General features: G+C 43.0%; 1 protein-coding gene across 3 annotated transcripts in view; it reads left to right on the top strand.

Moving 5' to 3' along the window:
• Positions 1 to 27,976, top strand: part of snd1 (staphylococcal nuclease and tudor domain containing 1) — a 220,349-nt gene that overhangs the window by 39,641 nt on the left and 152,732 nt on the right. For all 3 annotated transcript variants that reach the window (XM_037760706.1, XM_037760707.1, XM_037760708.1), the window contains exons 11-14: positions 3,054 to 3,155; positions 12,833 to 12,933; positions 21,072 to 21,182; positions 22,751 to 22,823. In XM_037760706.1, coding sequence (XP_037616634.1) covers positions 3,054 to 3,155; positions 12,833 to 12,933; positions 21,072 to 21,182; positions 22,751 to 22,823 — 387 coding nt within the window. The remainder of the gene's footprint in view (positions 1 to 3,053; positions 3,156 to 12,832; positions 12,934 to 21,071; positions 21,183 to 22,750; positions 22,824 to 27,976) is intronic.

The raw sequence follows: 27,976 nt of genomic DNA, 5'->3' as shown, positions 1-27,976 counted from the left end.
GATTGCACTTAAAGGAACAGTGTGTAACATTTCGGGGGATGTATTAACAGAAATGGAATATAATATTCATAACTATGTTTTCATTAATCTCCTGAAACTAAGAATCCTTGTGTTTTCGTTAGCTTAGAATGAGCCCTTCATAGCTACATAGGGAGCGGGAACACGCAGTCCGTCATTGCTCCGCCATGTTCCTACAGTAGCGCAGAACGAACAAACCAAAACACTGGCTTTAGACAGAGCCTTTAGCATTTTTACGCAACCTGATGGCCACCGTAGTACTCCATCACGCTTGTTAAACTGCGGTAACGTGAGTTGCGGAGTGCAAAACCGGAGTACCGTCAGCCACCGTCTGACTTCCGTTGCTCCTAAAGTAGTGTTATTATGGTAAGGATGGCCTCTGAGCGAGGTGAATGGCGTTGCCACGTTTTTACGCTGTGTCTCACGTTACTGCAGTCTTGGAAATGGAGAAGTCAGCGGATGGTTACTCAGTTGGTTGCAATCTGCAACCACCCCACTAGATGCCGCCAAATCCTACACACTGTCCCTTTTAACTGTCAGGGAATGCTTAATGTCCGTTTTTGAATAGCACTGCAGCTGACATGGACTCCTTTTGTAGCTTGAAGACAAAGCGGACCAGGCCCATTGTGAAATATTGGACGGTTTGTTGCAATCGATTGGCATCATTGATTCTTATGACTGCCCATGTTTTTAGTTGTACCGTTTACTCTCGTCGTCTCATTTTCCTGTTTTCTGACTCTTTCACCTCGCCGGTCTTCGACTTGGCCTCGCTCCATTCCCCATAGACCTTCTAAAAGATGGAGGGAGAAGTACCTTTTTGTCCTCCTTGTCTGCTTCTCCACTCCTTGTGCCTAATTGGCAGAGAGTGCTGACATTTACACTCTTCGCCCTCACTGACATGACTCCCTTTCCACCGTGAAACAGCTTATTAGTTAAAAATGTTTTTTTTTTTTTGGTTTTCCCTCTCCTCTTAGGTTCATGCTTTACTTTCCCCTGTTGAACTTATCGTCTTGTTTCGACCTGTGTCTATCAGAATCCTAATGGCCTCCAAAATGGAGTACTACCCAGTGGGCAACCTTACCACACGGGAGAAGTTTGTGATTGACAGGTCGCTACCGCAGCGTTGTCCGGTCTGGGAGTTGTCCGTGTTTTTGTCTTACAACTTTAACACTTTCACAGTGTGTTTTCAGTTCACAAGTTAAGTGTAACATATTGTCACTTAAAAATGTCCAGTGTTCAGTTGTACTTAGCTCCACCCTCTCGTGTCACTTCTGGTTGCAAAAACTAAGACGGCGACGGCCAAAATGCTGAACTTGAGGCTTCAAAACGGTAGTCTACAAACCACTGGGTGATGTCACGGTGACTACGTCCACTTCTTATGTACACTCTATGGTACTACCATGAATACACTGTGTGTAAAAGCCACCTCAGGATGCCAACACACCGTCGTTCAGTGTCTGGGAATTGTCTTAATGTACGACATTACGAAAATCTGCCCCAAAAGAAGGATTTCACCCGGAGCAACGCCAGCTTGGTAAAAATGATCCTCATCTCCCAGCAGTGGACGGCTAAGTCCGCAGCTCAGGCACAAAATGCAGGATTCCTGGCTGGCAGTGCTCCTAAAAGGCCCCATCATCCCACCGCAACTGACTTGGTAGGGATGAAAGACCCCGACAATAAGCCCCGGCTGACACAAAATGGAGGACATCGACTCTTGGCTGAGCGGCGGGGGGATTTCCGCTGGCCATGTGTGAGATTAACTCACCTCCGAGGTTCCATGCTGCGCTGACTCCGCTAGCGAAAGTGGAGAAGGATGCGAGTGAGGGAGTAAGAATAGAAAGCTATTAAACTGACATTCCTGCCAAGGTTAAAAGAACTGTCTGGTAGATTTGGCAGTTTGCAGAGCTCCTTTACCAGGGCCAATCTGTGCAGTCATGTTGAGACTTACTCAAAATATGAACAGTGTTTTGGAGGGAAAAATTAATGTCACCGGTGTATGATTTTTTTCATCGGAGTTTGTCTCCACATGATTCATCTTAAAGACCTCAATGGAGCCGTAAGCACATGCTCGAAACATACAAACACATGCTCGCACACCCTTTGCCCCCCCATGTGTTCCTCTCCACATCCATCAAGCCCAGCTGTGTGCCACACCTGGCAGCTCCAAAACAACTGGAGAGGCATTAAAAATGAATGAAAACCATTTGAAGAGAAGCGGAAATGAGGAATTAATCCAACCCTGTCTGTTCATTTGGAAGACTTCTGTTTGTATGACAGATAATGACGGCGTTCATAGAAGAGTGTGGGAGGGGCAGGGGTGGCGAGCACACTGGTATTGTCATTCATAGCCTCATTCCTCCTGTTAGCGCCCGTCGTTTATTTTCCCACTGCGTCATTGTCATTTGCCGTATTATTTTCCCGCCCCTACAAAAACGACACCTGTCAGTGTGTGTGTGTATGTGTGTCTTCACACTACAGGAGCAACACAAAACCTCAGCCTCCTTTTGAAAATGCAAATGGGATCTATTTGTGGCCTGCTCCTGTCAGAGAATGGGTGAGCGTATTGAGGAAGTTTTTGTGTGCAGCTGTTGCGAGTGTATGTGTGGCTACATCTGCACCATGCATATGCACATAGCTCGCCTTTGTGCATCAGTTTAACACAAAGTGTCTTGGCTGTTTGCATTCCGTGTCCTTGGTAACTGTGTAGTTTGATTTTTTTTTTTTTTTTTCTCAGTGTGCCAGTATTGACAACGAGAGTGTTTGAGGAAGGTGTTTGTGCGACTGTGCGCGTGTGAATTGACGCTGTTCACATTAAAATCATTCAGCGAGTTGAGTCCAGATCCTCCCAGTCGCAGGACTGGGAAAAAGAGGGAACAAACAAGCTGACTGTGTGTGAATCAGTGTGTCTGTGTTTATGTCACACAGCTTTTGAAAGTGCAATGTGAATAATCTTTCTCTTTTCCCCTCTGTCTTCTCTCTTTTCCCACATCCTCTTCCTGACCCTTCTCCTCCGTCCTCCCTCCATGTCTATTCAGGAGAAGAACAAGGACAAAGACAAACGTTTCCGTCCGCTCTACGACATCCCCTACATGTTCGAGGCCCGGGAGTTCCTAAGGAAGAAGCTCATCGGTAAAAAGGTAAGAACCAGTGAGAAATTGAAAGTTTTTTGTCTCTCTGTGTGTGTGTGAATCAAATTGATTTGTCTCTTTTAATAAATTAAACAATAGCCCTAAACAGGGGTTCTTGTACATGCACTCCCCCTGCCCCCTCACCGGTAGCCAAACACACATTTCTGAAGCCCTAAGCCACATATCTCTTCCTCTCCCTCTCTCAGTTTGAATACCAAGTACTCTCGGTAGATGCCCTCGGGCTTGGTATTGGCCCGGTCGCACCCTTTAAACAAGCAGTGTTGATTTCCCCCTCTTGTGTCTATTGATCTACCGAGTCTGTACACCTAGGGGGCTGCTATGATTTACACACATCTGACCCAGCAGAACCCAGCGCTGAGCACAGAGAGCACTCGAGACACATACACCGCCGCTTGAACATCTGCCTTTTTAAAAATTTGAATAGATGAACTATGAATTCAGGTTGGTTATCGGAGCGACACTTAACTTAAAGTTACTGTGAGGAACTTTTAACTGGTTATAAAACCATACATAAAACCTGCCTAAGTAAATGAGACCATCAGCAACAAGATTGTCTATTTCTATAAAGTTATTCTTAATGCTTGTTGTTACGAGAATGACTGCTAGTTCGGTTTCTGGCATGTCTAGGACAAGTTCATTCCCTAACATAGTGTGCTATTGAAATAGAAGGCTGGCTGGCCGGCAGCGGGTTCTATTGGCTTACATCAGTCAGCAACAGCGGCTAACACCGACCGCAAGCTCCACACGAGCGGCCACATCAGACGGCGTCCGTACACGGTTGTTGTTTCTCGTTCTTTCTGTGTGGTAGGTGGTTGGTCAAAACAAAACAAAGCTGGAGATAATAGGCATTCAACTCTCTGTGGCAAAAGCTAAAAGTGGCTCCGGTGTCGGGTCGAACTGCAGTCAGAGCTCTGGCGGTGGAGGTGGAGAGTTCCACGCCCAGCAGCACCGACGCCACGCTGCTGGAGACCCAGGCCGTATTGCTGGGCCCGGTGGTGGGAAGGTAGACATGGGAGAACCAGAACCAGGACTGAGCGGGACAGGCTGTCAGACTCCGCTGCAGTAAAATGAGAGGTTTTCTAAAGGGATTCTGGTGCTCGGAAACACTACCGCTTTTGTCCACAGGGACCGCCAAAATCAACACAAAATGAAAGTTCCTTATAGTAGCTTTAAATAAGGACAACTATTATTGTAACCAGTCTGTCAAGTTTGCCAACTTTGCCCCACATTTCAAAATAAAGTTTTCAGCGCAACACAGTAGATTGTTTTTACACCAGAGTCCCCTCAGTAAATCAGTAAAATGACGCCTACATTGTTGTCATTGAACGTACAGTGTCAGTAATGGCACAGGGAGAGAAGGCGGCTGTTGCTCGCAGGCACGCCTAGAGCTGTTGTCCACTGCCTGAGTTGAATGATGGTTTTCTGTTTTTCCAAATAGCTAACTCTTAGCAATTGTCAGACTCAGAGGGGCCACATTATAATGTGAACTATGCTGGAAGAGAGATTGGAATCTTTCTTGCAAAAAAACATGGAAATGCAGTTGAAAGTGCAGCTTGATGGAAAACTGTCAAAATGGGGCATTTATGCTCAATCATACTGACAAAATGACTTCCCTAGTCAGAAGTTATCTCATAAATTGAAATACTGTTTTGCAGCCGACTTCCATGTATCAGATTTTGCAGCTTAAAACCTCCACAAATCAATTCAAAAGTGTATTTTCTAAAATCCCCACCCGTGTTTGTGTTGGGCTGAGAATGTACCAAACAAATGTACAGATTTTCAGGGTTTCAAACCACAGCACACAGACAATAGCTGGAGCAAACAGTCCCATCTCACCCCCTTTCATAAGAGTTAAGAAACAAAACCAAAAAAAAAACATTTGCAGTGCAGCCTGATAAACACAAAAACATGCACCCACTCAAAAGCCAAAAAGCCAAGAGAGTTCCTTTTGGCATTCAGCACAGGAGTGAGATTCATATCCCTGTCCCAGCCTCATCGCAGTCATTTTAATCATCCTCATTAATGTTTTTTTAATGACAGAAAATTCAGCCGTGAGCTGGCTTTTGACGAGTGAAGCGAAAATAATGATTCTGCTGTTTATTTGTGGTGTTTGTGTTGGGGGGATAATGAGTGTGTGTGTGTGTGTGTGTGTGATGGGGATACGAGGGCGACTACAGCCTTGTCAAGGTGTAAAAATACTGTGCAAAATATGCCATTAACATGATGATGATGATAAAAAGTGGCTCAGGTTAGTAACACCAACACATAGAATGTGTGTAAAGTACCATATTGGGCTTGTTTATAGAAGTGAATGTGCATTAATACACAGTGGTGTGCATGTAGATGAAGTCATAATACATATATATGGGCCATTTAGAGCCAGAAACAATAAAAATGGAATAAAATAATTCAGTCATGCATGCACTATGACGTGCAACGTGTCTTCTCCATACCATAACAGTTTTTTTTAATGTTATAATTTCCCTCGGCACACACATGCACACAGTCTGTGCAGCTTTTATACCTGGTTTGATTTCACAGTATTGCTTATTTAGACTCCAGGGTGTTTTTTTTCAGAAGTCAGCTCAGCTAAAATGTTCCTTTCTAAGGCAAATTGTTGTTTGTAGTGTGTATCGGAGAGGAAAGTATGCATGATTGTGCACTTGTCAAAATGAGTTAGCATCGCACGCGCGGTAAAAGTATGCATGTTTTGTTTTTTTTTTTACCAGAGTGCGTCAGCGGCTCTGTTTACAATCTGCATTTAAATCCTGGATGATTCAATCACGTGTGGACGGCTCTAAACGCAGGTGGGAGTGCACTCCGTGACGCGTATAGAGAGATTCGATGACTGAGTCTACAGTTGGAGGTGGTGGTGGTCATCAGGGATCTGTGTATCCACATGGAGTGGTGTGAATGCAAATGGCACCTAATCAGTATTAATTGTAATATGTGAAAAGCAAATAAACCTCCAAAGCACAGTCCACTTGGCATTTCTCTTAAAGGTGCAATGTGTAAGATCTGGCCACATGCTCCAAACAAATAGGGGTCAACATTTCACCATACTGGGTCCATAAAATAAAAAATTTACAATTTATCAGTTATACAAAAAAAAGCCAACTACTAACTAACAGCAGGGCAAGAATATGCAAAATCCAACCAGACTGCCGACACTTTGAGAGCCTGTCAAAACAACACTATCTTAGTATCTTCTTGTATGCCGTCGGCCTATAGTTTACGTTAGCCATCTGTGTGTTAGTGCCACTAACCGGGGGCGTACGGTCCGGTTACGATATGATAGTTTGCTTGTATTAAATCCAAAGTGGCAGAAGTGAGAAAACGACCCGTGCTTTCATCTCATCCTCCCCACCGAGAGGAGAGCGGTTGATACTCGACAGCTCTGGGGGGGATTGACGCCCAGTCAACGGCCGCAGCAACTCGAATTCAGCCACCACAAACCCCAGCACCGGGAGCCACAGCGGGCTGGTGGCAGCAACAGAAAAATTGCTGATGCAGCGGGGAGTTGGGGCAGTCCCCGGGATCAGACCCCTGGTGCTGATGTCCTCAGCTGACTGAATTTGAGCTAACTGCTAACGGGGCGTAGCTACGTCTCTCCCGGAGCTGCTGCACGCTCTACTCCCGGCGAAACAGCCTCCCGGCGGCGGGGAAGATGAGGCGAGGGTATGAGACGTTTTCTCGTTTCTACCACTTTGGATTTAATCCAATAGATGAACTATCTAATCGCCTCTCGAGGAGCAAAGTGGTATTACAAGACAGGGCGTGCCGGGGCTAGTCGGTTAGCATATTAATTTCCGATAGACATCTCTGCAACACAATATATAGATGTCTTTGACATGTCAGCACTGTATCTTACACATTGCACTTTTTTAAGATCTGCCTAGCTGTGTGGCGTCACACTTCCCTTCTCCGTTAATGGTGTACGCCACTGCACTCTACATTTCATCAGTATTGAAGTTGGGTCTCTCATGGGTGTGCTTATAGGCTCTCGGAAGTGAGTTAGGTTTAAGTGGAGAGCTCTTGCTCATTTGCCAGCGGTAGCTACACCATCCTCCTTCCTCAATCAGCAAAATCGATATCTGAAGAGCTCTGGAATGTTGCTTCCCTCCCATCCCTTTTATTGTTGCTAAGACACAAGGCTAAAGCTCTGAATTAAACCCTCTGTCATTGTGCATCATTTTTGTAAAAATAATTGCAAGCCCTAAAATACGGCAGGTTTTTGAAGGTACGAGCATCACCCTTCAGCTGCCTTGCCAACGAGGACGAATTATTTTGGATGAAACGATCAAGGACTCTAGATGGGTGAATGTTTATTTGCGAGTGCTTAACCCTCTGGGTTTTTAATGTTTATCTCTGCTACCTTGGCCTACTTGAGTTGTCAAGTTAGATGCAGGTAGGTGCACAAGTGTACAGATGCATGTTGCACTCCAACAAGGAGAGGAGTTTAGTCGACCCACTTGCTGTCATCCTGTCTCCGAACACTAAGCTCTATAGAGACAGATTTGGAGCAGTAAGCATTAGTAGAAGACTCTAAGACCACTGCTTTCCTTGAAATTCTGCTCCAGAGAGCTCTTCTTTTATCTTTTTTTTTTTTTTCCTTTTTCTTTTTCCTCTCCGACACGAACCGAGACAAAAGATTTTACCTTAACAGCGGGGTAATTGGGCCTTGACCCGGTGGATTTAAAAGGGAATACTCTGTCTGGTCTGGGTCTTCCATGAAAAGAAGAAGGGGGAAGAGGACTTGAGTCGCATACAGAGGTGTGACTGCAGATCTCTAAGGTGTACCTTAGCGTCATTTAGCTCAAACTGGACTTGACCAAGGCTAATTGTCCCGTCCAGTCACAAAGTTGAGCTATCAGATTGACCCACAGGTATTCCCCTTGACAATATTCAATTTCAAAGCTTCTGAATTGGGAAACAAGCAGATGTTCCCCTGACTAAACCTTCTAGGACGTGACTAAGCATTAAACTACGAGTCTCGGCGTGCCGAGCAAAAGCTCAAAGCCCTAATGCCACCGTGCCGCTTAAGGGGAATAAAGCTACATTAAATGCTTTTTTTTTCTTCTATTAAACCCCCTATTCCTCATCTCTATAAGGAGAGTTTGGTGCTTTTGATCTTTTATAAAGCATATCTAATATCCATATTCAAAAGACTGTCTTTTTTTTCTTTTTTTTGGGGCCAAGCAGAGTCTGTATTTGATAGCTCTCAGAGGCAGAAAGGAATTGGTGCAATACCTGGTCTGGTCTTTGAAAGAGGGCTTCAGAAGCCACAGGTGGTGATGAAATCTTGTCTTGTTCACAGCGTCAGATCCAACAATCATACATCCAGGATCAATTTCACGTTGATAGAACTCTTTTGAATTCATCATTTACTTTTTTTTTTGCAAAAGCTAAGAGCTTTGTGAGACATAAGTAGGGCTCGGAATTGGTACTCGGTATCGACCGGAATATTCAATTCAATTCAATTTATTTTGATATAGCGTCAAATCATAACAGAAGTTATCTCGAGACGCTTTTCATATAGAGCAGGTCTAGACCGTACTCTATAATTTAAAGACCCAACAAGAGATCCCCCATGAGCAAACTTCTTCTTTTGCTTCTTCTGTTCTTATGTAACAATGGCAGGAAAAACTCCCCTTTAGTGGACAGAAACCTTGAGTAGAACCCAGCTCTCGATGGGCGGCCATCTGCTTTGACCAGTTGGGTTTGGGAATAACCCGGTACCAAGTACTATCGAAAAATCTCCAGTCAAACGATACCTGCAATCGATCCTTTTTGTGCCCAGATCTTGACAAAATCTGGATGGAGCGGGGAGTGTGAACGGAAGGATTTTGGGATGGAGCGCAGAGCGGATTTGTTAAACTCCATGAGCTCGAAGCATGCCCGAGCAAGCCCAACCCAGAACGGATCTGTGTACAGCGCACGGCGACTTAGTAGTATTGTTTCAGACTTGTGTGATCCAAACATTTCCAATAACTCCAGAGCGTTGTAAAGTCTAAAAAGTCAACAGTTGTTGAAAAAAGATAGATATAATCATTATCAAAATCCACAACATATTTGTATCTAATGACATATTCTGCCTCAATCTATATTTGTTGGTGTTTAGCCTTTCAAAAACATTATTTTCACTGTGGTTGCTCTCCCACTCGCAGCGCACAAAGGATGCACCTGTATTAACGGGGCAGTCTAGCCGAAATCAAACGAAACTGACGTGTTATTTTCAGCTTTATCCGAAAACCTCAGTAGAAGCTCAGAATAATAATCACTCGCCGCAATTAAAGAGATAGTTGGGGTATATACGTTTTTGTTTGTGGTGACATTAAGAGGTCGCTGCCATTGAGTAAGTCATTCTACCGTATGTCAAAAAACTTCTTCTGAACTATCTCTTTAAGGTTAGCTAAATGTGCTCTGAGGCATTTTTCCCTTTTCCTCCTTTCTCTCCGTCACTGTACGTCTGTCTGTCTGTCTCCCCCTCTCTCTCTCTCTCATATATATATATCCCCACCCCCATTGAAATGGCAGCGTTTGCATGGTGACATAATCCCAAAAAGCTCGATTTGGCTAACTTTATAAGTAGTGCTTCTTGTGCGCCTGGGTCTCAGCCTCAGCAGAAAAAAAAAGTCCAATGGAAATGTTGCATTAAGCCACTTATCAGGGTTGAGCACATTCGGATAATCCTGCGTGCTCAAAGTGGCTCCTGTTATGCAGCTGCTTGTGTAGTACTGTTAGCGCCAGAGTTTTCCCCTCTCATTGGCGTGCGTGCGAGTACGCGCATGCACTGAGAATGCCGTGTGTGCAATGTGGTATTTGATGCGGTGTGTATTTGTGAGAGTGAGACTCGATTTGGGGTGGGGGGGGGAAGCTTCAGGTGTGTGTGTTCAAGCAGATGCAAAGCGTGTAGACCTAAGCGTCACCGGGTCCCTTGGATGAAAACCCAGATGGGGCTCCCTCTTCTTCCTCCTTCCCTCTTTTCTTCTCCACGTTGTGCTGACCCAGCCTGAGGTTTGTGTCCTTCCAGCACAGCTCACTTCATTAAATGATAGCCAGCTGCGATTACAGCCTGCTAAAAAACACAGCAGCAACTTAAATACCTCTCTTTTGCTTTCTTGCATTTCTTTGCCTCTTCAAGGCTTAAAGATGTCCCTGAGAACAGTTTTATTCAAACCCGCCGTGATTGGCTGCGACACCTGTGTGCATGCCCGCGTGTCTAATGTCCCGTTTTCACAGGTTCAGTATCTCTTTAGCCACGCCAAACCTAAAACCTCCTACACTTTATCAGGGTAAGAAGCCTTTTACCGTGTTCCCATGCTGGGCTATGATTACTGTTGCTCACAATACGGCACGGTACAGGTATCCTTGCCATGTCCAGCATAAGTTGTCTGTGAAGGTCTTGTCAACGTTGTAATAGTGATACTCGTTACCCGGAGAGATTAGAAGGAGATGCACTTTTCTAAAATGTTACGTTTCTACATAAAAAAAACTGTGGCGCTAACAGAGTATGTTAGCACATCATTACTCATCTGAATGTATACACATTCTGCTTTTGTTTTTTAATTATTGTAACGGTGAATAAATAGCGAAGGGTCAATCCCGACCACCTCAACTCAATTTAGCAAGCATAGGGTCCGTCATGCTTTTGTAAAAAGCATCTGTTTGATATTAGTTGTAACTTTTGCATGCATACGCCTTGATACACATACATACACAGCTGTTTTTAGTCCCTTGTAGAGTATATAAACACAGAAAAACCTGCATGCATATGTCTGTATATACTCTTATTTACATACAAAAACACCAACAGATACCACACTCCTTATCACTCCCCTACTTTCTAATCCATCCACTTCCTCTCCCCCTCGTCTAATACACAGCTTTGCCTTATCAGGAGATCCGTTAGGTGGCCCATGGAGAATAGGCCTACAACTCCTCTGATGTAACATCAGCTGGGTCAAAGTTCCTAATCTGTCATCACCTCGCTTAATGTGGAACTACTGGTTTCACAGCGTATGGCATCCTGCATTATATTCTGCGTGTGTGTTTCAATTTCCTCCTCAAATTTTTTGTTTTGTGTTCTCAGTTTCCTACTTCACTTCATCTCATTTTGCTCTCTCTAGCAGCTCAACTTGAATTCTTCCTGTTTTTTTATTGCTTTGCTTGTCCTCTGTTCCTCAATTACCCGGGCCTGGCAATGCTCAGCCACTAAACAGAAATGTAACCAAGAACAACGCAAAATGTTTTTTTTCCCCCTCCACTTCATTTGAATGGCTTCTTTTGAAACTCTTGTCATGTTTGGGCGACGAGGAAATGAAGAGCTTCGACGTGGGAGTGAGGATACAATAATTTCCTTCAACACAATAAGAATGGGTTATTTGCATGGCTACAAAATTTAATGAAATTTGGGGGTGTTTTAAAAGCGAGGATATTGCATAATATTCCACGGCTGAGGAGATCACAAACCGATTCGGATGCTGCTTAGTCGGGATATTGGTGCTATTAATGTACATTACGGTGCGAGGGGGATGTTTATTTTTGAACTGATGATACAGTTTGGGATAAAAATGTCTCATTAAGGTTAAATAAAATTTGTGGAGTTGGTGTTCAGACGCTACTGCTGACCAGCTACTCCTAGTATTTTAGATTTCCTTTTCTCACCTCTATTATTTCTCATTCCAGATAACCTCCGACACATAAAACTTCATCCAACTTAACTTCCAGTTCCATTTGTAACCCTCCGACACCTTTCATTTTTGTGCTATAGCCGTTTCAGATCCATTCTCTTTTGTATGTAAGGGTGCAGCCACTGTGGCCTCTGAAAACCATAATCCGTCTCCCTTTTATCCTTTTTATTTTATGTCTGCTCTTGAAAAGCAGACAGCACTTCCTGCTGAACAATATATTACAACACATCCATTCTGCCTTGGCAGGAACTCTTCTCTCTCCCCTCGCTCACGTCACCGTGTTCTCATCCCGTCCGTCTAATGACAAGCCCGACGTCGTTCCACGTCCCAGCGGTTGGCGTCTCTTTCATGTCCCTGTAATGGGCCTGTCTGCATTGTCTCTATTTGACTCTTGTCAACGCTGTGACGCTGCGATGCAGAGCCAGATTCCCACATTTTATTCCCCCCCCCACCCCCTCCCATCACACTAGGTTTGACACGTGGCTCTTTAACTGGCGTAGAAGTACGGCTGCATCCCCCGCCGTTAGCTCTGTCTGGGCCACAAAGCAGGCTTTCCCCGTCACATGCCTGTGGATATGCGCACACACACACAGCTGAGTGACAAAATTGTATTTTCAGGGTGGGTGCATTGGAGTCCGTCCCAAGGGAGATTTTTTGAGAACACACAGTGTTGGGTCATTTGGGTTCCATCACTGTTCCCTCTCTCTCTCTCTCTCTGTGTGTGTGTGTTGTCCCAAACACCCACAGTGTGTTAATGCTGCTCCCCTGGGGAGATCTACAGTGCTGCCTGATGTGATTCACACTGACTGGGGGTGACCTTGAGAACTGGGACAAACACACACACACTCACATACAACTTGGAACACTCCCTATACTAATTATTACCGTAACTAACTGGTGTTGCTTTCAGTTTTGTCTCGGTACTCTTGGCGTGTTTTTTTTTGACGTCTTCTCTTGCTTCGCCCCTTTTAGGTCAATGTGACAGTCGACTACATCAGAGCAGCTACCGGTCCAGGAGAAGGCACCCCGGCATTCTCAGAACGCACCTGTGCTACAGTCACAATCGGCGGCATGTAAGTAACACACGTCATACCACATTATACTTTCTTTTTAGTCTGTTTTATGCTTTATTCAGGTCATTCTCCTACAATCTCTGAACCCATCGGCTATCGGTCTGACGATGGATAAGACTCTGGGGGGCTGTATTTCTGTGGTTCCCGTGTAGCCAGCGGATATCAAGGCCAAGACTTCCTCTTCTGTGTGCTGCTCATTGTTTACAGTCCGATTTAGCAACTTGCAAGACGGGAGTTGGAGTTGACAGATGTGTACAAATATCTGCAAAATCTGTTTATTATAGAGATTAATTCTCCTGATGTTGATTCAATTAACAGTTATATAAAACGGTCACTGTATCCTGACAGTAGTGCATGAGACAGGTAAAAATCATGTGCGTCTGTGTCCTCATAGCACTCCTAAGGGCATTTGCAAGATTTGAATGTGTCCGAAGGAAAACAACCAATCGGAGCCGATGGGCGGTGCTTGCTTTTGGCTCGACTGTTTTCAGTCATTACAGTAACACAATCTTGATTCATATTTGATCAGCGCTGCCTAGTTTGACCAGTTCAGTTTGAGCTTCGCGAGCACTGAGTTGAAAACTCCTCTGCCCTAATTGGTTGTTTTTCTTTGGGCACGGTGGAATCTTGCAAATACCTTTCGGAGCACTAAAAGGAAGGCAGGGGGGGAACCTGATTTTCACAGATGATCTGTCTCATGTACTACTGTAAGGATATAGTGACAGTCTGATGACAAAAAGTTTTTAATTAAAGTTATAGACTGTAGATTTAAGACGAGCGCGCTGCATGAATGAAACACTCCCTTTTATTTCTGCATTTGTAGTACACCTTAACCTCAACCTTCCAGTTGGAGTTTGTTACAAATAAGCAGCCCTTACTAGCAGATCACACAGTGTGTAATTTGTCAGTGTAAGGGATTTCACTAACACATTTCATTTTATTACACCAGCTGTCTGCCTGTGTAAAACTTTCAAAGTTTAGTTCATCTGATTTAATCAGAATTACACAGAATGATCATTTGTAAATGCTCAGAACTTGTAATCTCACCATGAATCACAAAGTAACCTGAAAGTGCTTTTTTTGTATTTTAATTTTCAGGGTCGACTCAGTGCAAGCAATTATTTTCTATCTACAAACACCGCTTTGAGGGGATCTGGTTTATCTGTTTGAAACATGTATTTTATACAGTACCGCAGATAGAAATGTTATTAAACTGCTCGGAGGTTCAAGTTGAATCAAAACCAGACAGAGGAGCTTTAATGCCACTCGAAATTAACCATCAGAAGTCCGTTCTCTCACCCAAAAAAAAACCAGTTGAAAGCCAAACTTATCGTCTGGTTTTCTCTGTCTGTGTAACTCTGGGCTTTACGGCACAAAGCACAAGGAAACATAGATCCCTCTTCATCATCAAACCAACAGCCTTGTATCTGCGTGCGTATACAGAGGTCAAGACCCGACCTCATGACCCGCCAATTACTACCCAGCATTAGCCAACTGCTCCAGCTGCTCTGCTCCACAGATAACAGTTGGACCGGCCCCCCGTGGACGCTGAGGTCAGGGGGGGTGAAGCGGTCAGGTTTCGACCTTGTGTGACCTTGTCTTGTATTATTCACAATTTCCCTGCCTGTGGTTAGAGTTAATGCTCAGTAGCACATATTTTGGAAGAAACCGGCTCTGCTTGAGACTTTGTTGGAGCCTGTTAAAGTTATAAAGTCATGCTATACTCAAAGCTGTGCAACGGTGATGAGGTTAAGAAGCAGACAGGAAGTCCTCCATATATGATATCCCATACCAAATGCGTCTAAATTTAGATAATAATAATAATAATAATAAAAATAATAATCATAATAATATTGTGATAGTAGTAGTAGTAGTAAAATAAGCCAAAATAATAATAAAAATAATATTATTCTCATGTGCAATACTGACTTAATTCAACTGTGCAATACTCTGTCATTAATACTGCATTTATACTGTACGTTTAAAAAAAAAAAATACTTATTAGGGCCCGAGCACCGACAAAGTCGGTCCGAGGACCTATTGTAATTCAAATGATTATTATTCTTATTATTAGGGCCCGAGCACCGACAAAGTCGGTCCGAGGACCTATTGTAATTCAAATGATTATTATTAGGGCCCGAGCACCGACAAAGTCGGTCCGAGGACCTATTGTAATTCAAATGATTATTATTCTTATTATTCTTCTATTATGTCTTTGAGCGTGAAAACGAGGTGCTTGGGATAATGAACTTTTTTTGAAATTTTGCACACGTGTCAGACGTGCGTGAAATGAATATCTGATATGGGTTTCGTGCTCGGGTGTGGCAAATTGGCTCGGTAGCGCCCCCTATTGAGTAGCCCCGACGACACGTTTCCCCTAAATTTACGAAATTTGGTAGGTATATGTACCATGACGAGACGTAAATAAAACCCTCTTGGAGGTATACCGTAAACCCAACCGGAAGTCGGCCATATTGGATTTTATGGCGTTTTTTTACCATATCCAGGCGCTGTACTTTAACGAACTCCTCCTAGAGATTTAACCCGATCAACTTCAAATTTGGTCAGTAGTATCTTAAGACCTTTGGGATGAAAAGTTACTCAAAGATCAAAAAGTTATCGAACTATGTTGCCGTGGCGTGGCGGCGAAAAAGCGCCTTTCGCCAAGAAACAGGAAGTTGTTGTAACTTTGTCGTACATTAACCTATATGCTCCAAATTTCTCATGCCTGATAAAGGTCCCTGTCTGACAACATCCATATGCAAATTTTGACTCGCAGTCATAGCGCCACCTAGTGGTAACAGGAAATATCATGTTTTACACATTGATGTACTCTGCCTCAGAAATTAATCACATCTACCTGAAACTTGGTCAGTAGTATCTTAAGACCTTTGGGAAGAAAAATTATCAAAAGATCAAAAAGTTATCGAACCATGTTGCCGTGGCGTGGCGGCGAAAAAGCTTCGTCGCCAAAAAACAGGAAGTTGTTGTAACTTTGGCGTATAGTAACCAATCTGCTCCAAATTTCTCATGCAAGATAAAACGTACGTGAAATAAATATCTGATATGGGTTTCGTGCTTGGGTGTGGCAAATTGGCTCGCTAGCGCCCCCTATTGAGTAGCCCCGACGACACGTTTCCCCTAAATTTACGAAATTTGGTAGGTATATGTACCATGACGAGACGTAAATAAAACCCTCTTGGAGGTATACCGTAAACCCAACCGGAAGTCGGCCATATTGGATTTTATGGCGTTTTTTTACCATTTCCAGGTGCTGTACTTTAACGAACTCCTCCTAGAGATTTAACCCGATCAACTTCAAATTTGGTCAGTAGTATCTTAAGACCTTTGGGATGAAAAGTTACTCAAAGATCAAAAAGTTATCGAACTATGTTGCCGTGGCGTGGCGGCGAAAAAGCGCCTTTCGCCAAGAAACAGGAAGTTGTTGTAACTTTGACGTACATTAACCTATATGCTCCAAATTTCTCATGCCTGATAAAGGTCCCTGTCTGACGACATCCATATGCAAATTTTGACTCACAGTCATAGCGCCACCTAGTGGTAACAGGAAATATCATGTTTTACACATTGATGTACTCTGCCTCAGAAATTAATCACATCTACGTGAAACTTGGTCAGTAGTATCTTAAGACCTTTGGGATGAAAACTTATCAAAAGATCAAAAAGTTATCGAACTATGTTGCCGTGGCGTGGCGGCGAAAAAGCGCCTTTCGCCAAGAAACAGGAGGCTGTTGTTACTTGACTTTACATAGTCCAATCTGCTCCAAACTTCACAAGCTGGATAATGGACCAGGCCTGAAGACATATATGTGGTATTATGCGTGATAGTCATAGCGCCCCCTACAGGAAACAGGAAGTTGTTGTAAATTGGCTGTACATTGTCCAATCTTCCCCAAATTTGACATGTTTTATAAGAGTCTTGCCCTGAAGACATGTACGTGCCCCGACGTGCGCGCGTGGGCGAGGGCCCGATCATCGCTGCTTGCAGCTTTAATTCTTATTATTCTTCTATTATGTCTTTGAGCGTGAAAACGAGGTGCTTGGGATAATGAACTTTTTTTGAAATTTTGCACACGTGTCAGACGTGCGTGAAATGAATATCTGATATGGGTTTCGTGCTCGGGTGTGGCAAATTGGCTCGGTAGCGCCCCCTATTGAGTAGCCCCGACGACACGTTTCCCCTAAATTTACGAAATTTGGTAGGTATATGTACCATGACGAGACGTAAATAAAACCCTCTTGGAGGTATACCGTAAACCCAACCGGAAGTCGGCCATATTGGATTTTATGGCGTTTTTTTACCATATCCAGGCGCTGTACTTTAACGAACTCCTCCTAGAGATTTAACCCGATCAACTTCAAATTTGGTCAGTAGTATCTTAAGACCTTTGGGATGAAAAGTTACTCAAAGATCAAAAAGTTATCGAACTATGTTGCCGTGGCGTGGCGGCGAAAAAGCGCCTTTCGCCAAGAAACAGGAAGTTGTTGTAACTTTGTCGTACATTAACCTATATGCTCCAAATTTCTCATGCCTGATAAAGGTCCCTGTCTGACAACATCCATATGCAAATTTTGACTCGCAGTCATAGCGCCACCTAGTGGTAACAGGAAATATCATGTTTTACACATTGATGTACTCTGCCTCAGAAATTAATCACATCTACCTGAAACTTGGTCAGTAGTATCTTAAGACTTTTGTGATGAAAAGTTACCAAAAGATCAAAAAGTTATCAAACCATGTTGCCGTGGCGTGGCGGCGAAAAAGCTTCTTCGCCAAAAAACAGGAAGTTGTTGTAACTTTGGCGTATAGTAACCAATCTGCTCCAAATTTCTCATGCAAGATAAAACGTACGTGAAATAAATATCTGATATGGGTTTCGTGCTTGGGTGTGGCAAATTGGCTCGGTAGCGCCCCCTATTGAGTAGCCCCGACGACACGTTTCCCCTAAATTTACGAAATTTGGTAGGTATATGTACCATGACGAGACGTAAATAAAACCCTCTTGGAGGTATACCGTAAACCCAACCGGAAGTCGGCCATATTGGATTTTATGGCGTTTTTTTACCATTTCCAGGCGCTGTACTTTAACGAACTCCTCCTAGAGATTTAACCCGATCAACTTCAAATTTGGTCAGTAGTATCTTAAGACCTTTGGGATGAAAAGTTACTCAAAGATCAAAAAGTTATCGAACTATGTTGCCGTGGCGTGGCGGCGAAAAAGCGCCTTTCGCCTAGAAACAGGAAGTTGTTGTAACTTTGTCGTACATTAACCTATATGCTCCAAATTTCTCATGCCTGATAAAGGTCCCTGTCTGACGACATCCATATGCAAATTTTGACTCACAGTTATAGCGCCACCTAGTGGTAACAGGAAATATCATGTTTTACACATTGATGTACTCTGCCTCAGAAATTAATCACATCTACCTGAAACTTGGTCAGTAGTATCTTAAGACCTTTGGGAAGAAAACTTATCAAAAGATCAAAAAGTTATCGAACCATGTTGCCGTGGCGTGGCGGCGAAAAAGCTTCTTCGCCAAGAAACAGGAAGTTGTTGTAACTTTGACGTACATTAACCTATATGCTCCAAATGTCTCATGCCTGATAAAGGTCCCTGTCTGACAACATCCATATGCAAATTTTGACTCGCAGTCATAGCGCCACCTAGTGGTAACAGGAAATATCATGTTTTACACGTTGATGTACTCTGCCTCAGAAATTAATCACATCTACCTGAAACTTGGTCAGTAGTATCTTAAGACCTTTGTGATGAAAAGTTACCAAAAGATCAAAAAGTTATCAAACCATGTTGCCGTGGCGTGGCGGCGAAAAAGCTTCATCGCCAAAAAACAGGAGGCTGTTGTTACTTGACTTTACATAGTCCAATCTGCTCCAAACTTCACAAGCTGGATAATGGACCAGGCCTGAAGACATATATGTGGTATTATGCGTGATAGTCATAGCGCCCCCTACAGGAAACAGGAAGTTGTTGTAAATTGGCTATACATTGTCCAATCTTCCCCAAATTGGACATGTTTTATAAGAGTCTTGCCCTGAAGACATGTACGTGCCCCGACGTGCGCGCGTGGGCGAGGGCCCGATCATCGCTGCTTGCAGCTTTAATTATTATTATTATTATTATTCTTATTATTATTATTCTATTATGTCTTTGAGCGTGAAAACGAGGTGCTTGGGATAATGAACTTTTTTTGAAATTTTGCACACGTGTCAGACGTGCGTGAAATGAATATCTGATATGGGTTTCGTGCTCGGGTGTGGCAAATTGGCTCGCTAGCGCCCCCTATTGAGTAGCCCCGACGACACGTTTCCCCTAAATTTACGAAATTTGGTAGGTATATGTACCATGACGAGACGTAAATAAAACCCTCTTGGAGGTATACCGTAAACCCAACCGGAAGTCGGCCATATTGGATTTTATGGCGTTTTTTTACCATTTCCAGGCGCTGTACTTTAACGAACTCCTCCTAGAGATTTAACCCGATCAACTTCAAATTTGGTCAGTAGTATCTTAAGACCTTTGGGATGAAAAGTTACTCAAAGATCAAAAAGTTATCGAACTATGTTGCCGTGGCGTGGCGGCGAAAAAGCGCCTTTCGCCAAGAAACAGGAAGTTGTTGTAACTTTGACGTACATTAACCTATATGCTCCAAATTTCTCATGCCTGATAAAGGTCCCTGTCTGACGACATCCATATGCAAATTTTGACTCACAGTCATAGCGCCACCTAGTGGTAACAGGAAATATCATGTTTTACACATTGATGTACTCTGCCTCAGAAATTAATCACATCTACGTGAAACTTGGTCAGTAGTATCTTAAGACCTTTGGGATGAAAACTTATCAAAAGATCAAAAAGTTATCGAACCATGTTGCCGTGGCGTGGCGGCGAAAAAGCTTCTTCGCCAAAAAACAGGAGGCTGTTGTTACTTGACTTTACATAGTCCAATCTGCTCCAAACTTCACAAGCTGGATAATGGACCAGGCCTGAAGACATATATGTGGTATTATGCATGATAGTCATAGCGCCCCCTACAGGAAACAGGAAGCTGTTGTAAATTGGCTATACATTGTCCAATCTTCCCCAAATTTGACATGTTTTATAAGAGTCTTGCCCTGAAGACATGTACGTGCCCCGACGTGCGCGTTCCCCCGACGTGCGCGCGTGGGCGAGGGCCCGATCATCGCTGCTTGCAGCTTTAATTTAATTTGTAATTCATACTATAACTTAATATATCCCACTTCTCAGCATTTTGTATATTTTCTTATTGGCACTGTGGTTATATGTTATATAACGTATGTCTTTATTACACATATTTGTACATATTTCTTATATTCTTATTTTTATTTTTATTATTTATATTTCTCTACGTATGTTGTAGCATTATGTACATAATTTGCATTTTATTTACTCCTTTATTTCTATTTACTTACATTTGTTTATATAAGAGCAACTTTAACGTCCCGATTTCCCCCTGGGGATCAATAAAATATTTCTGATCTGATTCTGATAAAGATAAACGTTGCTATCTGCTGGCTCTCTGTATTTTCCTTTCTTATTTTGCCCTAGTTTAAAAAAATAAAAATCAAATTAACAAGTGTTGATGTAAGTGTAGAAAAAGGTCAATGACAACATTTTATTGGTGACAATAAAGGCTGTAATGTTGTGTCAGTTTCCATGCCTGCAACATGAGGACAGGACAGACAACTGCGCTCACTGACACAAGCTCAGTTCAGAAGAGTTTACTTCCTGTCCCTTCGTTTCTTTCTCCCACACTTCAACCAGAACACTGATGTCCAAGGGCTACTCGCCACTAAGTGCTGCATTAAGTACAACAATACTCCCCTCTTTCTGCCCTTCATCCTCTCTTCAGTACACCCGTAACGCAGCGAGGAAGCGGCTAGTCAAGTGTGCAAAGTCAACATTTAAGTGACCTTTGTTCCTTTGCAAAGCCACCTTTGGGATTCGTCATGTCCTTATTTTTTTAGCTCACTTAGAATTCTGCGTGAAGCCAGAGGGGGTTCGCTCGTTGTTGTTGTTGTTGTTGTTGTTGTTGTTTTTTTTATTAAAGTAATCCCTCTCTCTCTCTTCCTCCAGTAACATAGCGGAGGCTCTGGTCAGTAAAGGCCTGGCCACAATCATCAGATACAGACAGGATGACGACCAACGCTCCTCCCACTACGACGAGCTGCTTGCCGCAGAGGCTCGGTGAGGAACACGCACATATACACACACACACACACACATTCACACTTTCACATCCACTCCTTCCATCTCCCTTTTACCTGAGCCTACACACTTGACACAATGGCTCTCTCAAAACCTTCATTCTCATAAAAAGCACTTTTCTTTGCTTCAAATAAAAACATCCCTGTGCACACTACATTATTACACAAACCCTTTTCACACACACACACACACACACACTCGCGCTCTTCCATCCACGAGTTGTGCATGACCTTGACAGATTCTGCTCTTGGGAAGAGGAAGTGAATTGACTATGACCTTGAGGCTTTTATTTTCCAAATTGCTTTTACATTTGCCGTTACATCCAACACGGCACAGGTAAAAGCAACTCACTTAGTATTTTTCAGAATTTATTTAACCAGTGCCGCCATCATAAGTCACAGTTTTTTACTACATTTCCCCCCAGAAAACATGTCATCGCTCTCACATATTCACTCATACCCCTTTTTAATAATTTTTATATACATACATACATGCTTGTACACCCTCCCAAGCGCTAGATGCTAAATCAGAGGCTCTCTTTACACAGGCCCTATGAATATAATTATATGGAGGTGCAGTGGAGAGATTTAGTGGGAGCTTTATTACTCTGCTATAGATTAAGATCTGCTGGCTATAGGTAGAGCAGATGAAGCCCCAGCCTCCTTTTTTATAGGACTCTTTCACTCCCCTTTCTCTCATGCAGTGTCACTACCCACCCGCCCTCCTTCTCTGCTCCCTCCCTCCACCTTCTTTTTTGCACATTTTGTCCTTATTTCTCCACCTTTTTTTTCAATTTTGTCCTTCTTTTGGCCTTGCTCTTCTGTGTCTTCTCTTCCTCTCCCCCCTTCTCTCTCTCTCTCTGTCCCTGGCGGGGTCTTATTAGAGTTGATGAGAGGTTTCTGTCTATAGCCTAGGTTTTATTTTTAGCTCCCTACTGCACGAGGCCAATGGACCTGCAGCCTTCAAGACACCTCCTCCAGGCTATCAAACGCACATATATACATGCTCGCATAAATGCATATCTTGTAGGCGTGCTTCTCAGCGACCCATAGGGGGCATTATTCCACCCCGCAGCCGCAACCGCAGCGGTCATCTTCATCTCATTCGGCCCTTGAGGCTTTTTAAGGCAGCGATCACTAGCGCCAGTCATCATCACTAAAGCCTCTCGCTGGCACTAAAAGAAGCAGCTCTTGTCTCTCCATTTCTCCCCCTTCCCTCCATTCTAACAATAATTTCTCCTCCATTATAATTTCTCCCGCCACCGTTTTCCACTTTTCATCTCAAGCCTATAGATTATCTTGGTGGGGAGAAAAAAAAAAATCCTCGCTCTAGGGCTTCCATTTGAGCTGTAATGGCATTTCAGGGGGAAAAAAGAAACTGGTATGAATTTACATCCTCCTTCACAAAGCCACAATGGCTCGCTCTTTTGTATCTACGGTGATTACTCAATAGAGCTCCCTTTTCTCCAGGTTCTGCTAAGCCTCCAGCCTTGTGCTTTTCTCGATGTATTACGACGGCGCTTGAGCTATGTTTGTGTTTGACTGTAGGGCCATCAAGAATGGGAAAGGGCTGCACAGCAAGAAGGAGGTTCCCATCCACAGAGTGGCTGATATCTCCGGGGTAAGTGTCTCTTTGTGTATGTATACACACGTTATCTTAAACACGGGGAAGCAAGCTTTCCCATAATGTATAATAAGGCAAGCATCTCTCAAAAAATGCACTGATTTCATTTCATATTTCTACTCTCTGTGGACTCATTTACACACAACCCCCCGTGACACTCAAAGATCATCGATGCCCAAAAGCTACTGACTTGTTCCACCGCACACAGCAATTCTCAGAAGACAATCTATAATCCTCGGCTCACCCCTCCGCCCCCGCATCCTTGATCCTCGGCAGCCGGTTTCCTCATCTTAAGGAAAAACTCTAAAAATAATCAGCGCCATTAATAAAACCATCAGCGGTGCTCGGTCCTAGCTTGTTTACGTGTGCCCAGGGGCTTGATAGAGGCATCATTTGGCTAATGAAGCCTGATTGGGAGCGCTCACCAAATGAACATTAGCGCGGGGAACCCATAAAATCTCTCAGTAACAAGTAATGGCCGATTGGTACGCATTGTTTCTAAGCATGTGTTTTTTTTTTTTGTGTTGCGGTTTTTAAATTTGATCCCTATGTGTTTTTCTGTTCACCCCAATGCTCGCTCTCTTCTTCAGTCTGTAATTCAGTTCCTTTTATTAATTGCGGAGACACTCCTGAAAACTGTTTATTTCCTTTTTCCCATCTGAGTTTTCACGAGCGCTGTAGTCCCACATGGCTACAGGCTGTCACAGTGCACTTCTATACCCAAGTGCAGTCTTCATTAAGCCGCTATACGCCGCAGTGTTGTAGCTGTCCAAAGTTGTCAAACTGAGTGGCTGGGTTAGATGAGCTCACATGGAGAGCAGAGCAGAGCGGTGGAAAGTGTACTGATGGCACTCACACAGACATTAAATGCGGCACTATACTAGGTCATTGTCGCTTGCTCTGTACTGTTCTTGCTGTTGGCTTGTTTTTGACATTGTATTGTCCTCACACCACCCTAGAGGGAAATTGAGGTCAGTCAGTCAGGTGGTGGATAAGTCACCCTTTTGCACTGAGGTGATATCAAAATGAAATTTTTATGTTTTTACTGTATATTTTTCGACATATTTTTTTTCTGTTTTCCCCAATTTCGAGAGGACGATTTCCAGTTTATTGCGACCTTTTGTCTCTGTTGGCTTGAGGGAGGGCACGGACAGCGGTGTGTTTTCTTTCTTAAAGTCATTCCAGCTGCTTTTCCCACCTGACAGCGAGGAGCTTCACTAGGCAGGCCTAACATGTGGAGTTTGTTATTCCCCCCTGTAGAAGTTATTTGGAATGACCTCAACATGTTGGTCAATGGATCCAGCTAGCACCATCTCATCTTGGTAGTATAAAAAAAACAACTCACAAACCAAAATGCTATCAAACCACTAAAGGTATGCAAAAGCTAGGGATGCATGATCTATATCAGGCCAGATAAATTATCTACAGATTATGGGACATTTATGTTATTATTAGGGCTGTCAAAGTTAACGCGTTAATAACTCATTGATGCAAATTTGTTTTAACGCCACCAATTTCTTTAACGCAATATTACAACGTGTGATTTTTAGGTTGTAGCGGGCTCCGTTTTAAAACTAGAGTAGGAATACTGGCATCATATCTCCCTTTTAATGTATTTTTTAACCTGAATTTTGAGCTATTAACGATGGACAATCATGTCATTAATCGCGATTAAATATTTAAATTGATTGACAGCCCTTATTATTATTATTATTATTATTATGTATAATTCCTAAAATTAAATTATAGCTGATACATTTTCGGCTGATAATACGAAGCTACATTGCTTTCATTGACTTAACAAGCGCAGCATCTACACACTCTGACACAGCCGGTGGCGGTATGCACCTTTTAAAGTTGGTTTGCGATCCGGCGACAAACACAGAGAAGAAGAAGAAGCGCAGCACGCTGACTAGAGAGCCAAACAAGTTGTTGCTGGTGTTGACATAATTGCAATTGCAATTTGCGATACAATTTTTTTGATGTAAAACATATAAATGTTGAAGAGTCAGAACTGTTCTTTGTTTTTGTTGTTAACAATAGTGATGTCAGATAGATTTTGTTTAGCTCAGAGCTATGGAATATTAAATCATCCATATTTGCTCATTACATCTTAGTCTTTCTTACCCTCAGGTAATGCATAAACTACTGGTTATAAACTTCTTTTTAAAATACAAAAATGTGAAATTGTTTGTTATCTTATCAGTAATCTCCAATGAGAAGCAGTTAAATTTTGGTGTCTACTGAAAAAAAAAATCCCTATCATGCACCCCTCACAAAAGCTGTTACATTCTTTTATTCAGAATCGTTCAAGTGCCTTTTATGTATCTCTGCACTTGTCGACTAGCCATCTCCTTATACATTTTGATAAGCCTCTACATGGTCGACTGTGAATGACTCAAAATTGAACTTCAGAAACATTAGCATCTCATTGTCTCTCTCACTTGAGCTTTCTCGTAGCACTCGCACTTGTCGGCTCTAGAGAGACATTTGGTTAATTTAATCAGGCCCTCTTTTTTTCTGTACTTTTTTTTATTTCTAGCTCAGAGTGGTCCGCCACATTTGGTGGTCATGTACGAGCTCTGTAAGTTGCTGTGTAATGTGCCATCACCTCGCATTTTGAAGAGAGGCATTCAGCCAAGTTATTAAAGCTCTTTAACACCAAACAGGACTTTAGTGTCTGGCTAATAAGTCCGACGCCGCTCCGCATAACTGCTCTCGGATGTTACGCCGTTTCCACATTGTCATCATCGTAACCCTCCCTGTGTCTTATTGTGTCAGCAGGACAGATAAATTACTGGACCCTGTAAAAATAATTATGACAGGGAATTGTTGTGCTGACTGAGCAGCTCCTGCGCTGTTTTCATCAGGGGGGTTTTAGTGCGTTTTATACTTATAAACCCTCCCCAACTTAACTGGCTAAATTGATCATATTCTGTGTGACTTGGGGGTAGTTTCAGGAGGGGAGGTGCTCAATAATTAATTTACTTTAATAACAACAAAAAAAGCAATATATGCCACACCCTGCTTTTTTAAAAGCTGTCCCAGTAACCCAGCGCAGGCACACGATTGTGCTGTGTCATGCATTTGTGTGTGTGTGACATCAGCCCCTCTAAACTCCCCCTTATTAGTGCCACCCTGTCAGTAGTTGAGGTCAGTGTCATTATATGCAGCTGCATCTCCTCCTCTCTCAGCGTTTCCAATAGGACACACACAGCACAGTTAGGATTGTTGCCAGTCAGTGCCGGTGTGTGTGTGTGTGCACGCGCACGCACCAGTTGTTTGGCTAGGCTAATGTAATGAGCATTCTAAAGGACCAAAAATAGCACATCCTTTCCCCTCCCTTCCCCTCTTTTCTTTTCTCCTGCGTTGCTCCACGCCCACACACAGCTGCACACGTGCACCGGCGAAATACACAACTCCCCATACGTCAGCATCCTTTAGCACCGGCGGTGCAGGTTCGCTGAAAGGGATTATGTGCATTGAGTGGGACGCAGTCACAAATAGCTAGGTTTTTATAAACGTATAGTGTAGGAGATGAACAGAGGAGGTGGGATGGAGAAGAGTGGATAAAGCACTTGACTCACCTCGTACCTCTAAAGGTTGCATAATGAGGTCCTCTCCTCTCTGTCACGTCTCTTCCTTTTTTTTCTTTTTTTTTTTTTTCTGAACCAAGTTAGACTGCGCATCCCACTCACCGAAGGTGCTGTGAATGTGTTTGTGTGAACGGCAGAATGTTTGGTTCGGTCGTCTACCCACTCAACGGGGCTATTTCGGACGGCAGTGGGTGGAGTTCAGGTTGTGGTGCATGTTGTGGCTAAAGCACATAGCCTTTTACTCACAATGGTGTGTGTTTGAGTGGCAGTGTGTTGCGTGATATCTCGAGGCCAGAGGTGTTCAAAGTGTGAGGCTGTCAGAACCCCAGGGGGCTCCAAACAGTTTCAGGAGAGGCTCAGTGAATTTAAGTGAAAAAAATACAACGTTAGTTATTACTTTAGTTATCAAAAGAAAGTCAGATAGTATAGCTTAATTGTGTGTGATTTGGTAAAAGAGAGGGTTCAGAGATACAGTGGTTTTGGGGAATTCTTACCGTTTTCCCCACTTTCCCATAGTCAGAAACTAATACATCTCTTTAGAACTACCTTTTTTTATGTATTTGGTGTAGTCTGAAGTTATGTCAAACAGCAATATTACGCTATCTTGGCTCAGTGTCTATGGGATCAAATTAGGGCTGTCATTTTTATTTTACATTCTAAACTTATATTGAGGAATGAAGCTTTGAATGTCTGTCGTCTAATTTTTTGACATCATCAAGCCAAAAAAAAAAAAGTCCTCAAGCAAAATCCTCAATTTGAATAAAGTGATTCATCGGATTAAATTAGTTTTTTTTTTATTAAATCATCTTTCTTTATTGAATATCAATCGTCAGTTTCGTAAATACATGTAGATGCGGACTGAGCAGCGGGTCGACCAGTCACCACAGCGCACCACCACTACTACGCAGCCACCACTGGAATGTGATTCTACAAATAGAATAATAGCCTCCTAATAAATATTTGCTTAATCTTTATCTGCAACTGTGCAGAAATACCAGGTTTAAACACAATGAATAGACATGCAACAACAAAAAAAAGTTGAATTCAAATGTCAACGTTATGAACGCAGCTTCGAAGCCTAAAACTATTCGGTACAGCCCTAGATCAAATAACATAATCATCATCCCATAAGCATCCAGGAAATTGAGCAAAACTAAACAAGTAAACCAAGTGGGAGTGAGGCAGCACCTTTTTCCAAGCTTTGTCTGAGGGGAGGCCCACAGTCTCAGACGTTTTAGTTAGTCTCTTCTGTTCCTGCCCTTTGTCTCATGTAAAAGTCCCTTAAAACAGAAAAAAAAAATGCCCTATCAATGATTTTTGACAAATGGAGAATGCATTTTTTGTTGTTGTTCTGACTCTCCTTGTTTGAGCTCCGCCCTCCCTACTCCCATGGCCACACACACACAAACACACACACACTACTCCGGTGGTCCATGACTGATTGTTGTGCCTACATGCCTGGAGTAGGCACATATTAAATAATTTTTTTTTAGCGTTTATGAATCTGCCACTGCATCACCAGCCCCGCCTTGTGACTACACATGATTTAGCTCC

The sequence above is a fragment of the Sebastes umbrosus genome, chromosome 23, assembly GCF_015220745.1.
Source record: "Sebastes umbrosus isolate fSebUmb1 chromosome 23, fSebUmb1.pri, whole genome shotgun sequence".
Classification (NCBI taxonomy): Eukaryota; Metazoa; Chordata; class Actinopteri; order Perciformes; family Sebastidae; genus Sebastes; species Sebastes umbrosus.
Note: the sequence above shows the minus strand (reverse complement) of the source record. Positions and strands in the feature narration are given on the sequence as shown.